The sequence below is a fragment of the Onychostoma macrolepis genome, chromosome 19, assembly GCF_012432095.1.
Source record: "Onychostoma macrolepis isolate SWU-2019 chromosome 19, ASM1243209v1, whole genome shotgun sequence".
Lineage (NCBI taxonomy): Eukaryota > Metazoa > Chordata > Actinopteri > Cypriniformes > Cyprinidae > Onychostoma > Onychostoma macrolepis.
The window spans coordinates 17849342-17869861 of NC_081173.1; the positions used below are offsets into that span (position 1 = coordinate 17849342).

Genomic DNA, 20520 nt, shown 5'->3' on the forward strand with positions numbered 1-20520 from the left:
CAAAAGGACAGAGACTTCAGATGGCTTTGATATAATTGTGAAGGTCATTTAAATATATATTGAAGAATATTAATAGCAAAACAATCCACACTAAGAGTATTATTTTAATGCAGCATTAAAAATAGAAACTGGGCGACTGTCAACAGAAGTCAAGGCACACTGCAAAAAATGCTTCTAATGCAGACAGCTTCCCTGATTACAATGTACAATGAGAGTGATTTTTTTTTTTTTTTTTTGTATTTGGATGAGCTGCAACATGTTGCTTGAGTCCAGTGTAAACACAATGTGAGATTTCAATAAACACTCTTAGTGCTCCATCAACAAAATTACTACATTCAGAAAAAACAGGCAAGGTGAAGAAACAGACTGGCACTGAAGTTTGTAGAACTGTACTCCCCATCATTTCTAAATTAAACATCGCCTTATGCATAATTAATTAGACATTAAGAATTCCCTTTATTGTAGTTTAAACTTTTCCATCACTGACGCTTCTTGTCTGAAACATTTAATTTGAGGAACTTCAAACAAGTTCCTCCACTCACTTGGATTCCAGCTCCCTCAGGAACAGACACCTTCCACACACAGTTGAGGTTGTTATCGTAGGGTTCCGGGTAACCCGGGGACAAAATGGTCCCCTTACGCATTGCCAGTATCCCTCCGCAAGGCACTGCAAAGACGAATCAAAAGACAGGAAAGTGTGTTACAATGAGCATTAACTTTCAATTAAATGGAAGGAATTCATCAGCCTAGGTACAAAAGAGAAGCAACTTCTGATGAATAATCAAAGCTAACTTTTCTGTATGATTACTCCCGACTAGGCCTTGATGCCTTCCCGCCTAAAAATATAATTTTATAATTTTATAATTTTAACTGATACTAAGTAGGTGTTGCTATGCTCCTGTAATCAGCTTCCAACTAGGTTTTCATTTAGGTAAACTAAAAATAATTATTATAATGAGATGAAAAATGTCTTTGTATTAGAGCACAATGAAAAATAGCAATGGAAAAGATATATGATAAAAAAGATATACAAGATATATGATATGGTTTTTGAAAATTCTGTCACCGTTTACTCACCCTTAAGTGGTTCCAAACCTGTATGAGTTTCTTCTGTTGAACACAAAATACGAAAGAAGGTGACCAAACAGTTGTTTTTTTCTCATACTAAGTCAATGTTACATCAACTGTTTGGTTACCAACATTTTTCAACAGAGTGTTCAACAGAAGAAATAAACTCATTTTGGAACAACTTGAGGGCAAGAAAATGATGACAGAATTTTGATTTTAGGAGAACCTTTAAAAAGCACACCGTAGCATAGATACGTTAGGAAATAATGCATAATATGTCACATCTCTCCCACCGGAGAAGCCTGACTTAGCAATTTTCTCCTGTTTGCTGAAGTGCTGCCAACTATTGTCTATAGCAGAAGCCACAGACTGGATCTGTCAATAACAAAGCACAGGCTGCTATCTGACACTGGCAGGGCAGAACTGTCTTTGTTATCCTATGCTCAGGTAAGATGCTATCTGTCAAGGACAAGGGGATAATCTAGAGGTCAAAGCCAATCACTTTGTTTAAACAGCTACGAGCGGGTAGGGACATCCTGATTGATGTGCCACGTTGCCGAAAAAAAAGCAGAAAGGGAGCGGGACAGAGAGCGAGAAGAAACAGGGAGGCTAGATATGGAGCAGGGCTCAATATATCTGTGTCAGATTCTTAAATTATTAACCAAATTCACTTCCCTGCAATTTTGGGGTCATTCATTTTTAACGAGTGATATATAGAATGCACCATGTGCTCAGGTAATCATGTGAAATATCACAGATCGCTGACCTTTCAGGCAGAATACACAGAGATGAGCAGAGAAATAAAACAAATTGTGACACAATAAAGCAGATGCCTTACATAAGAACGGTTGAACATAACATAGGTGTGACTCTATGGCTGCATTTACACTGCAAGTCTTGATGACCAATTCCGATTTTGTGACTATATCCGATTTTTTGGACGACGTGCTTACATTTCTTTTAAAAGTGACCCGTATCTGATGTGTGCATTTCACACTGCACTTGGTGAAGCAAGCCAAAAATAGCATATGACATCACAAATCAATTTGAATAGTACATTGAGTTTAATTTATTGACATGGAATTCATATAGAAACGTTTTTAATGCAATAGTTACATCTATACATCAAAATGATATAGCCTGGTACAAATTCTTCAGGACAGTGATGTACGCAGCTCCGCTGAAAACAGCGAGTGGAATAATACTCAGATGGAACTTGTGAAAGATATTGTTAAGCGTGTCACATCGTCTATGTTTTTTTAGTAATTAAAACCAAATGCATTCATCAGTGATTGTATATCAAAAGCAGGGACATGTTTGTGTGCATTTTATTTTGTGGTTTCAATGGAACGAACGGGACAGAAGTGCTCATCTGAGCACGAGACGCCGTCACTGACAACAGCAGCAAGGAGCACTCAGTGTGATTTCAGAAGCAACACATTCAGCATCAGATCGCCTTTTATTTAACACAAACGAATGAAATTAATACTCTGCTACTCAACTAGAGATGTTTCATTTGTTACAGGTATGTCTACCGCAAAATGTTTCAAAAAACTCACTTTTTAATGACGTAGGAGTCGCATTTACAGGGGAATATCCGATCTGACCGCTTACACTGCAGGTGCAAATGCACGTATCCGATTCAAATATGATTTATATCCACATATGAATGAGGCCTGAAACCGATTGGAGAATATCGGAATCCATGTGATTTTTTTTCCTGCTTACACGGTCGTGGGCCATATCCGATCTGTGCCACATGGGAGGAAAAAAATCGGAATTGGGTCACTTGAACCATGCCGTGTAAATGCGGCCTATGACTGTGTCTTGGCAGCTGTTTGAACGGCAGGTGGCAACTAATAAAAACACGCTAGTTTTCGTATTATCGTATTGAAACACTGGAGGAAAAATGTTTTACTTCAAATTTAGTTTAGAGTAGATTTAAATGGATAATAGGATAATATATACTAGTGTTCACTTTTATTTAATTGATCAAAAGTGACAGTCAAGGCTTTTACTCTATAGTAAAAAAATTCAAATAAATGCTGTTCTTTTAAACTCATTATTCATCAAATATCATGGGTTCCACAAAAATATTAAGCAGCACAGCTGTTTTCAACATAGACGATACAACAAAATGTTTCTTGAGCACCAAATCAGCATATTAGAATGATTTCTGAAGGATCATGCGACACTGAAAACTGGCGTAATTGCTACTGAAAATTCAGCTTTCCCATCACAGGAAATTACATTTGAAAAATAATAAAATATTACAATAGAAAACAGTTATTTTAAGTTGTAAGATTACTGTTTTACTGCATTTTTGCTCAACTATATCAAACATATGCAGCAGGTGAGCATAAGAGACTTCTTTCAAATACATTAAAATAACTTACCTACTGAAACCATTTAAATAGCAGTGTATACTAACATCATAGTTTGCTAATATAAACATACAGAAAACCCTTCAGTTCTATTGACTGAAAGAACCTTTAATGGGTACTCTATTCAGTGCCTGATAATAAATTAAACTGTGTCACAAATCACATTACATAAAGTTTTTTTTATATATATTCCATACAGCTAGCCTACTAACTGATTAGCCTGACTGCTTAACACACAGTTACCTAGCCGATTAGCCAGTCTTAGCATACTGCCACATGTTTGGCCTGCTATCTCAGCTATTTTGGGTTTGTGTACTGGGGAGGGTTTCTTTTTACCTAGCCTAAATATGACAAGAAAAACATAACTGCATAGCACTCCAAAATCTATAGTGAGAGAGAAAGAAATACTAGCAGAGAGACTATCAAGCAAAACAAAGAGAGGTGGCTTGTTAAAATCGGACCTTTTATACTACTAAACACCTCTCTGAAACTTGAGTAAACAGCTGAAGAGGTGTCTGTTTGTATCATGATATTTGGCTTTCGCAGGGACGCTTTGTCAGCCTCAGCCTGTTTCCCTGTGCTAACTGCAACAAAATCTGCTTAATTAACTCTGCTCACCTAAAAGAAACTCCCTGTCACATTTTGCACAGTTTTACTTCAGCTTGCATTTTGTTTCGCGGTGATGTATCATTCAGCTAACTATGCTTGGTTACACAACCAAATTTGTGAAAACAAAAGACCACATCGATTGTGCATCGCTCTCAGGGGCTTACCGACGCAAGTGGGCAACGTGTCGTTCCACTGAGCCAGAGCATCAGGGACGGTTTCACAGTGAATGGCAGTGGAGCCGTGGAGCGTGTAGCCTGGGTTACACTCGAACATCACTGACGCGCCCACGGCGAAGTTGTTGCCAATTCGTTTGCCGAAACGAGGTTCTGGAACAGAGCTGCACTGCGTGGCACTGGTCCTTGGTACGGCTATAACAGGATTGTAAAACAGAAACATGCAAACTTAGAGACTTTTACCTCAAAGGAGTGCTTTTTTGTTTCTATTTATAATGAAATGGCCTTGACTGTGGCTCAATGCTTTTGAGGTGAAATAGCGGCAGAATTTTATTTAATCAAAAATAAATATAATAACATAGACATCTGTTAAAGTAAGACCTTTATTCAATGTAAACATCTTCCTTTAAAAAGACTGAATTGGAAACTCTCATACTATCCACAGTAAGTGGAACAAACACAACTTGAAAATGTCAGGCCTTGACCTGTTAATGAATTCTGGAATCAACTGGTTTTCTTTTGCTTGTAACATCGCAGATATCTTTTTAAATGCCAGTTTAAATCACTGCTAAACCAAATCAAACACATATATAACTGTATCTTAAAGGGCAAAACCCCTCATCAATCTAAAAGGTGGAGAATATAATAATTAACCTGGAACAGACAAGTTTTTGGACTTGTTGTTCAGTCACTTAGAGGCTGAGTCAGTATGATTGACTCCCAAAGTACCAAAATCAAGACGTGTAGGCGAGGCTTAAAGCAGAGAAAGATATCCAACATGCTTTAGAACACAGGGCATTACATTTCAAGGTCCTGTGTGGCTCTTTAAAGATTTTACGATTTTAATCCAATGTGTAGTTATTGTTTTCATTTAAAAAGTGAAGTATTGAGCATAACATAATACAGAAAGCACAGTGATCAAAAATAACGCTGTAAAAAGGCTAAATACACTGGGGAAAAAAGTATATTCCATGCCACATTAAGTAAAGACAAGCTACAGGAAACCTTTATGATACATTCAACTGCACTAAAACAAGTGTCCTCAATAATTATATGTTTTGAAATACAGATATGAAATACTGACTAGGAAGTAGCAAAATAGTGTTTATAAATAGAGTAAATATCAACATAGAGCTGAAAACTGACCTTGGTAGACAAAATGAAAGCCTTTGGCAGTTTCCGGTCCAACTGTAGTAAACTTGATAGTTATTTGATTTCCTGTACTCAAAGGCAACGACTCGCCTGGAAAACAGACAGGGAGTAAATAAATCTTGAAATTGCATTTCGGAGTGATCTGCACACATCAAAAATCACTGCACTGAGCATCATTTTTGCTTCTTTTGGCTTCAAAAGCTTCTGATAGAGACGTATATTTGCAGAGAGGAAATGCCTGAATAGAAGGTCTCGTTTTACTTTGAACTCCCATGTGGCTGTTCAATCAAATGGCAATAACTGCCTTTCAGCTAAAAAGCCACTGAAGGATGCTTCTCTTTACTACAGGATGGTCCAACATATGTGATGAACACAGATTACGAGATAAACGCACAGAATTCGCTTTGCTACCAGAGTGGCAGTTATTTTTTTCTTCTACCATGGTATTTCTTTCTTCTTAAATTGACCATGTCTTTGTTAACAGGATTTGTTTTGTAATGTTCTGAATATATTCAGTGTGTTGAAGCTATGGAATAGATGTCAAATGACTTAATGCAGTCCTAAAGCACAGTAAATGCAACACTATTTCTTTGTGCCCTTCTTTTATGTTTTGCAATAACAGTATCACACCTGAACAATGGCTTGTGATGAATGGTAATGCGTCCAATTTAAAGTATGTGAAGATAGGTTTGAGCTTTACCTGAGTGAGACCCAGAGAGAGAAGACAGCAGAGAGGACTGCTGTGTTGGCCCATCATAAATGTCCACAACATCATTCAACGATGTCTGGAACAGGACAAACTGTCCAAATAGAACTAAAGGGGGAAAAAAACAGGCATATTTCATAAAATATTGGCTATAACATGACAATAATTACATACTCTACCCGAACCCAAGCGACCCCTCAACTGTTAAGATCCCAGCTGGAAGCTTACAAACAGCAAATGTGTCTTGAAAGGCTTTCTGCCTGTATTCTTCATTTACTTCACACATATTCAGATTCCCAATTAGACGCCACTAAGTACTCATATGCAAGAACATTACGCAGAATCATTTTTCTTCAATAGATCTGCGCATTTTAAACCAGCGAGAGCTCTCGGAGGTAATAAGCCTGTATGTTTATTTAAATCTTTTAAATTGGCTATCATGCTGTAACATCTCCCTATTATGTGTTGGTACCATGCTGAGTGCTACTGTGCATTGGTTTTGTCCTCCACTGGGCGCACTTGTTACAGTCTCATTTGCTGTCCGATGCTTTGATGTTTCCTCCATTAGGAGAAAATCATTAGTATGCTACTCATCATCATTACATCAAATCCCTACTCTAAAGTATATCTTAAGGATTAGAGAAGATTGAACTGAACATTGTACAACAACCAAAACTTTGGAAAAAAAGTTGTACGCATATGGATTCTACTGACCTCACTGGCATCTCTCTCTAGTTGTCAGGGTGAAATTTATTGAAAAAAAAAAAAGGCTTTAAATACAGAAACCTCTAGCATCAAAATACAAAAATTAGTTCTGGGCACAGATACAGTTGATATAAATGGAGTGAATGGACAGAGATTTCAGGGCCACTGCTGTCTCAGACTACATCCTTAACAGTGTCTTTGAAATCTGGCACAGATTCCAGTGATTCACCAGGGCTCTGAGGATCGATGGAGCGCCTCATATTCTCAGCACAGCTACTGTGTGATTAAACAGTTCTCTGCTCAGTAATACAAGCGTGTAATCAAACTCTTGCAAAAACCAAATCTGAAAAAAAAAAAAAAAAGATTTATTTGTCACTGGAGGTAAACAAAGAGCTTGATTACCTGGACCTGATTGGCTTTATTGGCATCGTATACAGTAGCACCTACTGCGCAGTTCTGGACAACAAATGGCATTTTTCACCGGTTTGATTTCACTGACTAACATCAAAAACAAAGTGATATTGGCCAGTGAAATCACAACTGAAGTCACTGGAAAACTTTGTTATACTTCTATGTCTGTAACCCTTTTCTTATAAATGACTGCCACTGGCTCAGGAAGGCAAAAACCAAGACCAAAGCTGCATGTGTATAAATGGACGGAAACATTGTATCAAGTTCAGTTAAAGATCAATTTAAGATAACGGGCAAAACCAGACCAAACCAAACAGTTCCTGCCTATGCAGAGTGTTCCAAACCTTAAGGTTTAATTTCAATTCGGATGCTACCACAGATGGCAGGTGTCTATGTAGGCAGCAGGCAGATTTCTACATTTGGAATTGAACTACAGTATAGTGTGCATTGTGGGTACTTATAAAATTAGGCTGATATTGAAGGTGGCTGCAAACTCTAGAAAATGAATCATGGCTCATCAAGTCTGTTGCCAGTGTGTGTGCAGGGAGTACTTTTGTCCCCTATGCCTTTGATAAGAACAATAGAAGCGAAAGATAGCGGTGGTCCACAATGCATTATTCTTGAGCTTCCCCATCTCCGAGGCTTTAGCAATGCCAAGATAATTACCACTTCATGTCAGAAAACAATTGTGCCCGTTAAGGTTTCGCTCGCATGCACCAAACAAAATGGGGCAATGAGAAGAAACAAATCAATTTGGAAGGAGAAAAATGCAATGACATTGTGCCAGGTTACAGTTTATTTATTCATTTATTTTATATTTTGAATTTCAACAAAAGACAGATCCCTTTTACACACCTATTAATAATGTACAAGGCTTAAGTAGTACATGGTTGTAATCATACTCAACACATTATAATTACATTAGGCCAGGGGTCACTAATGCACCGCTTTGCTACTCTGGGAAAGTTTTAAAGATGAAGACAGGGTGACATCTTCGTCAGGGACTGCTTTTGTATAGTGAAGCTGAGAGAAATTGTGCTTAAAATGTACTGTTCTGGGACAACAAAATGTAGACTAAATGTATTTATGCAATATTCATATGGCATTAAAATGTAATGTCAAGTAGCAGAACTCAAAATAAGTATATATTTTTACAGAATAAAATACATGTCAAGTGCAAAATATGTTTCAGAACTAAACAGTTGCACTAAAGTGCATTTTAGTTGGAACTATGGCTCAAAATAAGTATATATAACGTGTTTCAGATGTCAGACTACTATAAGTGCTACTAAATTGAGTCAAAAAACTTGATGCATTTAGGACACTAAATCAATATCATTTAAATACATTGAAGCTGCAATCACTTCTAAATATCCACATTGAGTAGGGAGTTTTAAAAAGATTACTTATAAAAATAGTATTTTTACAAAAAAAGAAAAAAAGTCTAGTTGTCACTAGGGTGGCATTTAGACTACATTTACAGACAACTGAGAAGGTTGTTGCCTTTGCAGGATCCACAGAGCACTCAGGAGTTGGAGTTCAGTGATTCCTGATACACAGTTCATTCTTAGCTTCTTGATGCCATTCCTTATATTTCCTTTTGCTTTCCTGCAGCCCTTTTTTGAGAAGTTCTATTTGAAGCTGGATGTGTGCATGACATGTGAGCAGTGCTTCGAGATGAAGCAATGGTCTGTGCATCTCTGTGACATTCTGACAGGAATTGAAATAAAAAAAAAACTCAAAAAACTAGATAAAACGAGTGGATGCACAAATCAATATTCACAGCTCTGATAGTTTGCACACTCCTCCAGCAGCCCACAAACAGAATACTAATCGGCAGATTTCTATTTATAGTATTGGCACTTTCCACTAATAGGGTACACTTTGTGTCCCATCACTTTAAAAAGCATTTAAAAGCACTCTAAAGCATTAGATGCAAAAACCCCATTTTGTGTTGTAAGAACTATTAGATACACAACCATTCAAAAGCTTGGAGTCAGTCTCTTTTTAAAAAAAAATAAATAAATTAATGTTTTTTTATAAGGCAAAGATGTATTACATTAATCAAAGTTGACAGTAAAGATTTTTAGATTATTACAAAAAAAGCATTTCAAATAAATGCTGTTCTTTCGAACTTTCTATTCAAACGCAGAAAAATGGGTAAATAAAAATAATAATAATAATATTTCACAATATAACTGTTTCTATTGTATTTTTAAGCGTGTTTGAGCATAAGATGCTTAAAAAAAACATTAAAAAAAACCCTAAAAAAAACCCCAAAAACTTACCCACCCCAAACTTTTGAATGGTAGTGAATGTTAGATAAATGAACTCTCAAACCAGCTGATAGCTTAAATTAGAAATTGTGCTCTACATTTGTGGCACTGTTACCAACTATAGCATGTTGCTTTTGTTTTAATCATTATTTTAATTAAACTATTTTATTTGATGATTATTTTCTAAACTGTCACAATCAACATTCTCTTTTTGTTAACCATTTGTCGAAAAAGAAAAAAAAGAGTTCCATTTCGTACCATATTCCCGGAAAGTGCTTTTTTTTTTTTTTACAATGTCTTCATGCACTCATGTAGGGCAGAAGCATTTGAATGTTATGAAAGCATGTATGACAAGCATCATTCACATGCAGATTGTTTTCATCATGCTATGTGCTCTCAGAAAGGGCTTTTGCTTTATTTCACCATTTCTTTCTGTACTGCACAGCTCCCAACCACTGTAGATTGGCCTTTTCCATACATCCTCTTATACTTAACACACTCTGACAGATGCTTACCGGCTGCTATGGAAATGAGGCCTGTGATTAATTCACACCTTTTCCCTCTTTTCTCATGACTTACACAATTCAGAAATAAAAAAATAGCTCTGTGGTTCCCTGCCTCTCCCCCTGTCTTTCCATCTCTTGAGCTGGACTGGATCACCAATTCAATTTGCTCTCTGAAAGAAACAGAAGTGAACGGGGAGGGGACACACCTTTCCTTCTCCCTGTGACAACTCAGGTGGAGAGAGGCATGATTTCAATTTACTTTCATTGGCATAATCTGCAAAGCATGCTGGGATACCAGTCCTGCAGGGTTCTTGCAGTTAGAGCAAAATAAAAATAACCCTTGATAGAATCACCCTGTTGTTGCAGTAAAACAAATACCTTACAAGCAACTCAAATTAATATTGAGACTAATGCTAAGGTAATAGTTTAACCAAAAATAAATGTTTTGTTAATTTACTCACCCTCACATCGTTCCGAACCTGTTTGACTTTCTTTCTTGTGAGGAACCCAAGATGTGATATTTTAATTACAGTCTTATACAATGAAGATCGATGGGGTGCAAAATGAGCGGAGTCCATTATTGTACAGACAACAACAGTTCATAAATTCTTTAAAATATCTTCTTTTGAGTTCCACAGAAGAATAAAAATTTGGAACAGCATGAGGATAAATAAAAGATGACAGATTTTTCATTTTTGGTTGAATGATCCCTTCAGGAATTGAATAGAATATGGATTTATATTCAAGTTTCATAGCAAAGAGAGTTAAAAAAATGAATTCAGATTGTAAAAGTCAAATGTTGAATGTTTTGCGCCTGAAGCATGACTCGAGGTTAGGTTAAGATTGGATTAGATATGGCTGATCAAGTCATCAGCTCATATTAAGTTCAATAAAACCTTCAGAGGAACTGTGAAAATGTCTAATACATGAAATTACAATGAAACTGGGATGTCCAGTCATATCGCACAGATGATAATAGGCAATAACCCAATATCTTTAGGGTTCCATAAACCTTACTGTACAGAAAAAAATGCAATTAAATGTGAGTGCTCCAGCTAAAACGTTTCCCAACATGCGAAGTGCTCCGCCATATATAAGCATATGGAGTAATAAAGCATAAATGACCTGCTTATTCAAGTCCTTACTAAGTAAGTAGAGTACTAACAAAGACCTCAGCTAATACTCTTTACCTAAAGAACATTATGCTAGGCAGAGATCTTTCCTTTCCTGCTTAATTAACACCGAGGGTACAATAAAGCTGGGCTGAATGCAAGGACAGCATACAAACACTTTGGACCTCTGGCCTGGATTTCCATCTCAGGTGTTTATTCAAGTTCAAAAGGCCCTGGATTAGATAACCCCTCAGTCAAGTCTGCAAAGGGGTCAACACAGGAGACAGGAGTGGACAAGTCTGCTGATTTGCGTCTTCCCTCTGGAGACATGTGCATCAGCGCCTCTCCATTAGTCTGCAGCCGTCCATCTTTGATGTACAAGAGCGAACAAGTGGCGAAAACAACTTATGAGGACAGGGTGGGATGTGTCTCAGGTGGATGTGGAGAATTTAGAAAGTTTAGGTACACTCTAAAAAATGCTGGGTTAAAAACATGTTCACCTTTTGATGATTGCTAATGCCTCTAGTAATTATGTGTTTGAATTTTAATTTACAACCAATTTTGAGTTCATTTTAAGCCAGCCATTTTACGTTACTTTTGAGTTGCTTTTTAAATCTGGGCAGGGCTTGCATGTTTGTTTTTAATATAAAATGTTCTTCTTTTACAAATGTAAAAGCACTTCAAAAGTGAAATGAATATGCCTCTGGCTGAAGGAAATGTAAATTCATGTCTGTACAGTAGAGGGTGCAACTAAAACAAATTGTATGAAAAATATGACGCAGGAGAAGGAATAACAACACTATTCAGCAATAACAAAAATGAAACACAAATGTGTAATTTTTGCTTATTGAATTGGATCATCAAAAGGTCAGTAGCAAAGACATTGGTTAATAAAATGGGATTAAATACATAATTGAGTTTGCATTTGACTGTTTTTATTCATTTTGAGGATTAGTGAACCTGTTTTTATGCGGGTGAGATGAGTAAATGCACGTTCATATTTAGTCTAGAACTACAGTAACATCATGTTCACACAGCAAATACCAACCTGGTCTCATGAAAATACGTACCTCTGCACACTTTTTGTGCGACACCGTTTTACGTACCTTGCTGCACGTTTCGCCGCAGTTTGAAATAGAAATGTCCACTGAATGGCGCTAAAACACAGGTTCAATATGTGAACCCTGGCACGTTTTTATTACGTAGATATTGGTACGTATTGCTGTTTTTTCATTACGTTGCTTCAGATACGTATTGCGGCGGTTCAGAATTCAAATATCCGGGGACTGTCGCTAAAGGTTAATGCTCTATCGTGTTGGAAATATGCCCTACACCAAATCCAGCCCTAAACCTACCCGATAGTGTTAACAAATGCAAAACAGACATAAAAACATATTAGCTTATGCAGCTGTTCCATTTGAACTTCCTTTTACGCAGATTTTAACTGCCTTGTCGAACCGTAGTTACACGGGATTCGAACCGGAGCTTCTCGTCTCCTAAGTCCGCCTCCGTACTCCGTGAGCTACCAAACAAACTTGTTATCTCTGAAAACCCATAGATATGAAGCTGGATGTGTGCGATGCTAACGTTCAAAAGCATCAGTTTTCAAATCTCTCAGCATATTAATATTGTTTTTAAGTCATAGCATGATATTCTTCAAGTAATTGTGAGAAAATTACGCTTTATTAATCGCAACTCCGTAAATTTGTGTGAAAGTGTTCATTTATTTTGGAAACTGCAGTGATATGTACTTCTTGGTACGTATTTCATGTCACGCTAAAAAAGTGCACCCAGGTACGTAAATGCCATAAGACCAGGTAGGCAAATACAATGCCTCTGCACTTATACCTGTTTCACACATATTCCATTTGCAGTGCGTATTTATTACCGCACCCATGTTAACAGATTAAAGCGTTCACACTGCACGTGGTGATCCTACCCGTCAGATTTTCCTACCAGGGCTTATTGCGTCTTTTTTCTCATGCTGAACAACAATATTTAATGTATCTGCATTACTGTATGGGTAGGTTTAGGGTTTGGGTAGGTGTAGACATTAATAAAACAATCTAATAGGTAGAAAAAATTATTTATTGTTGGTTTCCGGTAGCTGTATCCCTTCTAGCCACAACTGTGAATATAAAACATAATTACTGTATTTGCATTACTGTAAGGGTAGGTTTAGGGTTGTGGTAGGTGTAGACATTAATAAATCATAATTTGACAGTTAGCATTTTTTGTTGTCGAATTGTACTACCTACTGTTTTAATGGGAGGTAGGAAAATCTGACAGGGTAGCACAAATCGACAGAACACCGGCAGTGCATTCCTGGAGCGGTGCGTCTGCAGCAGTGCAGAGATCGTTTCCGCACCGAATCTATTTTTGCTGTGCTGCACACGCTGAATTAAAGTAACAGTGCTTTGTTCAAAGTAAAAATGAACATGCATTGACATGGAAATGCAGTAATTTCACAAAAAATAGATATAATTAAAGTCTTCTGTGTTTCACAGGTTTTTTGGCTAGGTTTAAAACAAAGAAAAGTGCACTTTTAGATAAACAAGGCAACATATGCACTTGTGTCTTGTGGAGGTAGAAAAACAAAGTTCTTTAAGACCCCTGGGACTGTTTGTAATAAAGATTTAAATGTAAAAGGCACGAAGGCTATTTGCTGTGTTTAAATGTGTTTCCACTTGCTTGAGCAACTTAATATACAAATCTATAGCCAAATGCATTTAATACGTTGTTTATATTAATTGAGTTTAAACGTGAATATGCCTACGAAAGATTGTATAACTGTACTGTGATAAAAGAGGATCACTACAATGCTGAAAAATAACTTTAAGTACGCTAACAACATTTGGATTTGAAATCAAAATAATGGATAAATGTTGTGTTTGTGGTAAACAGGCGCGGACCGCATACGCACTGCAAACAGAGCATGTGTGAAACAGGCATCACTCCCGATTTCTCTCAGCATGGCAACACGAGAGCTGTCAGTCAATACATGGGAAACAAAGAAACTGGAGTTACTTATTATATCTATTATTATTAGATATTTCCCTCTAAATTAAAAAGTAATGTGTTACTTTAATAGTAACTTGCGTTACCCCCAACACTGTTAATAAGTGCTTTAAAAGTACTAACAAACAGCCCATATGTTAGTAATATGCATGCTAATAAGCATCTAGTTAATAGTGAGAATTGGTCCTTAAACTACAGGTTCACCACAATTCACAACTACAGTAACCCTGGCTGAGGTGTAAAGCTCAGGCATTCTTAGGCGTGAGGCATCAACCCTGCATAAAAATGGAGGTACTGTTCAGATGTCTTGCCTTAGACAGGCAAACACTGCTTTAGCAGACGTGCTGTTTCCATGGAAATGAATGGTCAGATCATCGTTGCTCTAGATGCACGAGTAGCCTATACATGATTGAGTTAATGAGCACAGATCCAGACACGTGCACGCACACCCGGGCAATACAGTTCATATGGCACATATCACTGTTCAGTATGCTGTCCGAGCCTCTCCATGTCTTTCTTTTATTAGACTCTCTCCTTACATCGAGTGGCTTTCAGTTAGACTCAGAGGAGAGGGGTCACTCAAGCAGAGATTTATACCCCAGGGCCATCTTCTTGCTCGGGGCTAGAAGGCAGAGGTCTTTGCTCTGATTCCTAGCACACCTGTCTGGATTTGCAGGCATGGGCTGGACATCCGCCTCACACATCAATGCCTGGTCCCGTAGGGACAGAGATGCTCTCGCACAATCTGCCAGGATCTCTTTGAGGTGGGAGATTCCGCAGGGCTCATTGGATGTGCAAGCGAGAAGTTACTTCACTGTAGATTGACAAATCAGCAGAAACGTTCAAACCTCAAACTTGACTTCTCTAAAAACGATATTCTTTCAGCTGTGCGCTTCATATCTGTATCCAATAACGCCACAAAGGTTCAGGGTTTGTTCTGTCTCACTGCACACATGAAATATCATCCTGTAAACACGACCCACAAGCTATTTCCCCTGCATATGAATAATTGATAGATAACACGTATGAACCCTGAACCCCTTGTCCAATACACACACACAGAGACACAAAATATCCAGACAGGAATGAAAATACAGCAGTGTAGCGAAAATGCACCGCCACCTGTGCACCTGTTATCAGTGAAGGATGTTCTATCTGCAGTGCCGTGTGCCGAGGATAGATAGCAGCTTCCCCGCTCACCACATGGTGGGGACAGAGGAATCAACACATGCTGCACGCAGATGTAGAGAATGAGAAAAGGGAGGGGAGTAGCTCTAAAAGTCTGTTTATATCTAAACATAGACATTGCAGCAGGTGAAAAGATTTTTCTTTTTGTCATTACATTAAATTGAGGGAGAAACAAACACTTGAGGCAGCTCTGAACATTGGCTGGCTAATGAAGTAAGCTATTGGTGTGTGTGGTGTAGTGGTTAACCCTCACAGACCCAATGTTTTACATATTTTGTAAAAATGCAACAGTGAATCTTCCATCTCAATATTTTTAGCAAGTAAAAAAAAAAATGGAGCTAGTCAAATGAAAGCGGAAAAGGTACAGGTGACAAGGAGCTTTAGCAGAACAACCGTAAACTGCGGTCAGATGAGATGTCGTCGGGCCATATACAGTAAAAAATGAATTTTCCTGTCCTGTCAGCTGTTATACTGTGCTCAGAACACATGCTCTTTAATCTCATGCACAAATATGGCGGCGCACGCTGTATTGTCGTCAGTTAAGTCATGAAGTTACCAAAAAGGTGATTAAAGCTGCTTTAAAATTGTGCATCCATGTAAGATTTTGTTAAATATGAGTCACATTTAAAAACATGTCTCTGAAATGTAGTTGTTTCAAAACTGTCCTGAAGCACCCCGGCATGGTCTCCCTCATCTAACACACCCGATTCAACTCGTCAGCTCATTAGTAGAAACTTTAAGACCAGAAGTGGGTCAGAAAAGGTAAAGAGTTGTGAGAACGATGCATGTCAGATCCACGTCCCGTTCAGCAGCGGCAACTCTTAAAGTAACTGCAGCCAAAAAAACCTAATAACCCAGCTGCTGTGATGTCTATTAATCAAAGAAAGAAAAAACGAGGAAATCAATAACTTTTGTAGCTTTAAGGATTCATCTATATTTAATTTTGCATTTAGTGTTTTATAACTTTTTAAAGCCTAATAAGTGTTTATATTGATAGCTCAGTTATACTGTATTCTGATATGTACTTGCCTTGCCTACGTATATTTTTTTTCTCAGAGCAAAAAAGAAATTCTTATGATGATTATTTATGTTGAATGGCCATAGTCAATGGTTAAATATTAGGAAAAAGAAAATTTCATAGAGACATCAGTAGTACTGGTATCAGTGATACTGGCCTTCAGTCATAAAAAGTACACTGTGTCTATGCTGCTGCTACATTCATTTGAATATAAAATTATTGCAATATAAAAGTATATTTAAACTTTAATGTTAGGTGGGATTAATTGTGATTAATTTCAGAAAAAATGTGTTATTAATTAGTTAATTTTTTTAATCAATTGACAGCACTATATATGGTATTTAATGAATATTTGTATTGATCAAGGATGTGTTAAATTGATAAAATATGATAGTAAAGACATATTTTTAGAAAATATTTATATTTTGAATGTGCTGCTCTTTTTCACTTTTTATTCATCAAAGAATCCAGAAAAATATCACAGGTTCCAGAAAATAAAATAAAAAAAGCAGCACAACTGTTTTAAACATTGATAATAAATGATAATAAATCAGAATGATTTCTGAAGGATCATGTGACACTGAAGACTGGAGTAATGGCTGATGAAAATTCAGCTTTGCATCACAGGAATAAATTCTATTTTAAAGTACAATAAAATAGAAACTGTTGTTAATGTTATAACAAAAAAAAAAAAAAAAAAAGCAAATCTAACAATCCAAAATAATCCATCCCAATGAAAATTATGCACTGACTTTGACTTTGCTATTACTATTATATACTAGTGCTGGGCGGTATGACCAAAAATGTATATCACGGTATTTTTCAAAATTATACCGGTTTCACGGTATATGACGGTATTTATTTTTTTCATGCATGATCGGGTGTTAACCACATTTTCTACTGATTGAGAGAGGAAAAACTGCAGTAGATTGACTTAGAATGCCCTATTTTACTGTCATGAGGAGCGAATATTGTAGAAAAACTCCACACTAAATAGTGACTAAACACGACCCATTAATACATGTTAACCAGGAGCCATTCTCATTTATAATCACGACATCGTCTGATAAAATCAACATGCATCTAACGTTATACTAAAGAGCGGCTATGCGGTGGTTTTGGCTATATTACTTTTTTGTCTCATGCAGCGCACTGCCTGCGTCTGAGTAAACTAAAAAAAAAAAAGTGCATAATATTAACAGACGAACTATGCTCATATTTATAATTCCAAACAGTCGCGGTACGGCCAAATGAATGCGGTGCTTCTCTGCCGCTCGCTGCTCAGAACAGACGCAGAGAGACGCGACGCTGCGCTGGGAGTCAGATCTCGCGCTCGCGGGGCAGCACTGGCGACATCTTCCAACTGAACCATAGCTAAGGTTTATCCAAAACATTCGCTAGGTTTGTCAGTTTGTATATTCTATGGGGGAAAAAGCCGCTAAAAGGGTCTGAAAGTTGCTAAATATAGTGCTAAAGTCACGCTCCTGTGTGTGAGACACGGGAGCTGGTGGCGGCGCGCGGTGGATATTGTGGATGAGTTCTTCTGTGTCATCACGTTCTACTAGTTCTACAGCTTCAGAACACACTTAGTAACACATACAGCTGTGTTCTTGCCACAATGCAATAGTGAAAAGAGACCCCTCTCAAACAGTGTGTCGCGTTCCGAACGTTATTTAAATAACACCAGTATTGCGGTATTTTAAAAATTCATATCATAAGAAAAATAAACACCGGTATTCGGTATGAACCGGTATACCGCCCAGCACTATTATATACATATTTTAATAACCAGTTGCTTTCATGGTAGATTCAAGAAAGTTCATTATCATTAGCAGTGAGAGTCTTTGAGGGTTAAACCTCTGGTAAAGTAGTAGCCAATCCCTCAAAATAAGAACTATCATCACCGTACCCTTGAGCAAGGCTCCAGAAGTTAAGTGCCTCGTACCATTGTCTCTCTAATAGGTGTCCTCCAAATTACCGTAGATAAAAGCATTTATTGATGATGAAAGTACAGTTGTGTTTGCTACTGCCGCTACACCATGCTAGGACTCTATCTATAGTCAGACTGACATCAACATTTACACATTTCTTTTTTACTGTCATGGCTACAAAACTGAACTTTTCGCACAGCAAATCAAATAACTGTATGAGAAGCAAGACTATGTAATTGGAAGCATGTGTGCTTGTGAACTGCATACGCAAGCTTGCAATTACCACTGAAGACAGGTTTGTTCTGTCTTACTGCGCATCAGAGCGCTATTCTGGTGGTGTAAGCACTTAGATAATTATAATGGACCTTGTCACCCTGCATGGTCAATTAGATATATGCCTATTTCCTTCAAGTGGTACGGACGTATAACCTTCACTGTTTTCTGACAGAATAACATCTGCTTCCCTGCTAATTACCTGGACAATAGCCATAATGCCATCAAGATTGTGCATGTTTACAGGTGCATTGACCCTGGCAATCAGCTGACAGTAACCTTGATGACTTGACTAGTTAACAAGGCTAAAAGTCCTTGAGGTCTGGAGACCATGTATACATAAAAAAAACAAAAATAAAACAAAACAACACAAAAACACAAACAAACAAACAAACAACAAAACAATAAGAAAATTATTATATATAAATAACCCCAATGTAATCTATTCCTGTTAGATTAAAGCTGAATTCAGCAGCCATTACTCTTTAGTTTTCAGTGTCACATGTTCTTGTTCAATTCTGTTAAAATTTGTTGCTGAATAAATGATCAATTCACAAAAATCTAACTTTTCATTGGATAATAAGAATTTAAAATGGGGGTAAATATCATTATGAAATAAAATGTTTTTCTCTAATACACATTGGCCCTTTTATTCAATACTTTTTGAAACCTCCATTTGCCGGTTTAACAGCTCTAAATTTGCTCCTATAATGGCTGACGAGGTTAGAAAACACCTGACAAGAAATCAGAGACCATTCCTTCATCCAGAATCACTCCAGACCCTTTAGATTCCCAGGTCCATGACAGTGCTTCTTCTCTTCAGTTCACTCATTTTCTATAGGGTTCAGGTCAGAGGACTGGAATGGCCAGCAGAAGCTTGGTTCTGTGCTCAGTGACCAATTTTTGTGTTGTTTTTGAGGTTTGTGTTTGGATTATTGTACGGTTGGAAGATCTAAACATGGCCCTTTATAAGATTTCTAACAGAGTCAGTCATTTATTGATTTTTTATCTGTTGGTATTCGATAGAATCCATGATGTCATGTATCTAAACAAGATGTCCAGGACCTCCAGCAGAAATATAGGCCCACAACATCAAAAATACAGCAGTATATTTAATTGTACACGTGGGTTACTTTTTATCCCTGTGTTCACCAAACCCATCTTGAGTGTTTGCGGCTAAAATCTAATTTTTTAGTTTCATCTGACCATAGAAGCCAGTTCTATTTTAAGTTCCAGTCGTGTCTGATAACTGAATATGCTGGAGTTTGTTTTTGGATGAGCGAGGAGAATTTTTCTTGAAACCCTCCCAAACAACATGTGGTGATGTAGGTGCTGTTTGACAATTTTTTTTTAAAGGTTTTCTGACTCTGAGACTCAACTAATTTCTACAATTCTCCAGCTGTGGTCCTTGAAGAGTCTTTGGCCACTCAAACTCTCCTTCTCACCATGCATTAGGGTGATATAGACACACGTCCTCTTCCAGGCAGTTTTGTAACATTTTATGTTGATTGGAAATTCTTAATTATTGCCCTGATGGTGGAAATGGGGATTTTCAATGCTTTAACTCTTTTCTTACAGCCACTTTCTATTTTGTGATGCTCAACAATCTTGTTCTGAACATCAGAACTATATTCTTAGGTTTTACTCTTTGATGGATGATTAAGGGAATTTGGGCTTTGTTTTCCCTCCTATTTATATTTCTGTGAAACAGGAAGCCATGGCTGGATAATTTCATGTTCATAATCACACTGGAGTGCTCAAAATTGTGAATATGAATGGGAATATACTTCAGAAATATTTTACTCATAAGAATTTCTAGGGGTGCCAATAATTGTGTCCAACTGTACTTGTACATTTATTTAATAATATTTCCCCCCATTTTAAATTCTTATTATCCAACGAAAGGTTCGATTTTTGTGAATTTTTAAAATAAAAGATCAAAAGGATTAACAATGCAGATTAATTTTCACAGCCTTCTTTGATCATATTT

The 20520-nt window shown here is 37.2% G+C and overlaps 1 protein-coding gene across 1 annotated transcript in view; it reads right to left on the reverse strand.

Annotated features, from left to right (window-relative positions):
- csmd3b (CUB and Sushi multiple domains 3b) overlaps positions 1 to 20520 on the reverse strand; it is a 420302-nt gene that overhangs the window by 90512 nt on the left and 309270 nt on the right. The window contains 4 exon segments of the mRNA XM_058753321.1: positions 543 to 667; positions 4226 to 4429; positions 5381 to 5476; positions 6087 to 6200. Coding sequence (XP_058609304.1) covers positions 543 to 667; positions 4226 to 4429; positions 5381 to 5476; positions 6087 to 6200 — 539 coding nt within the window.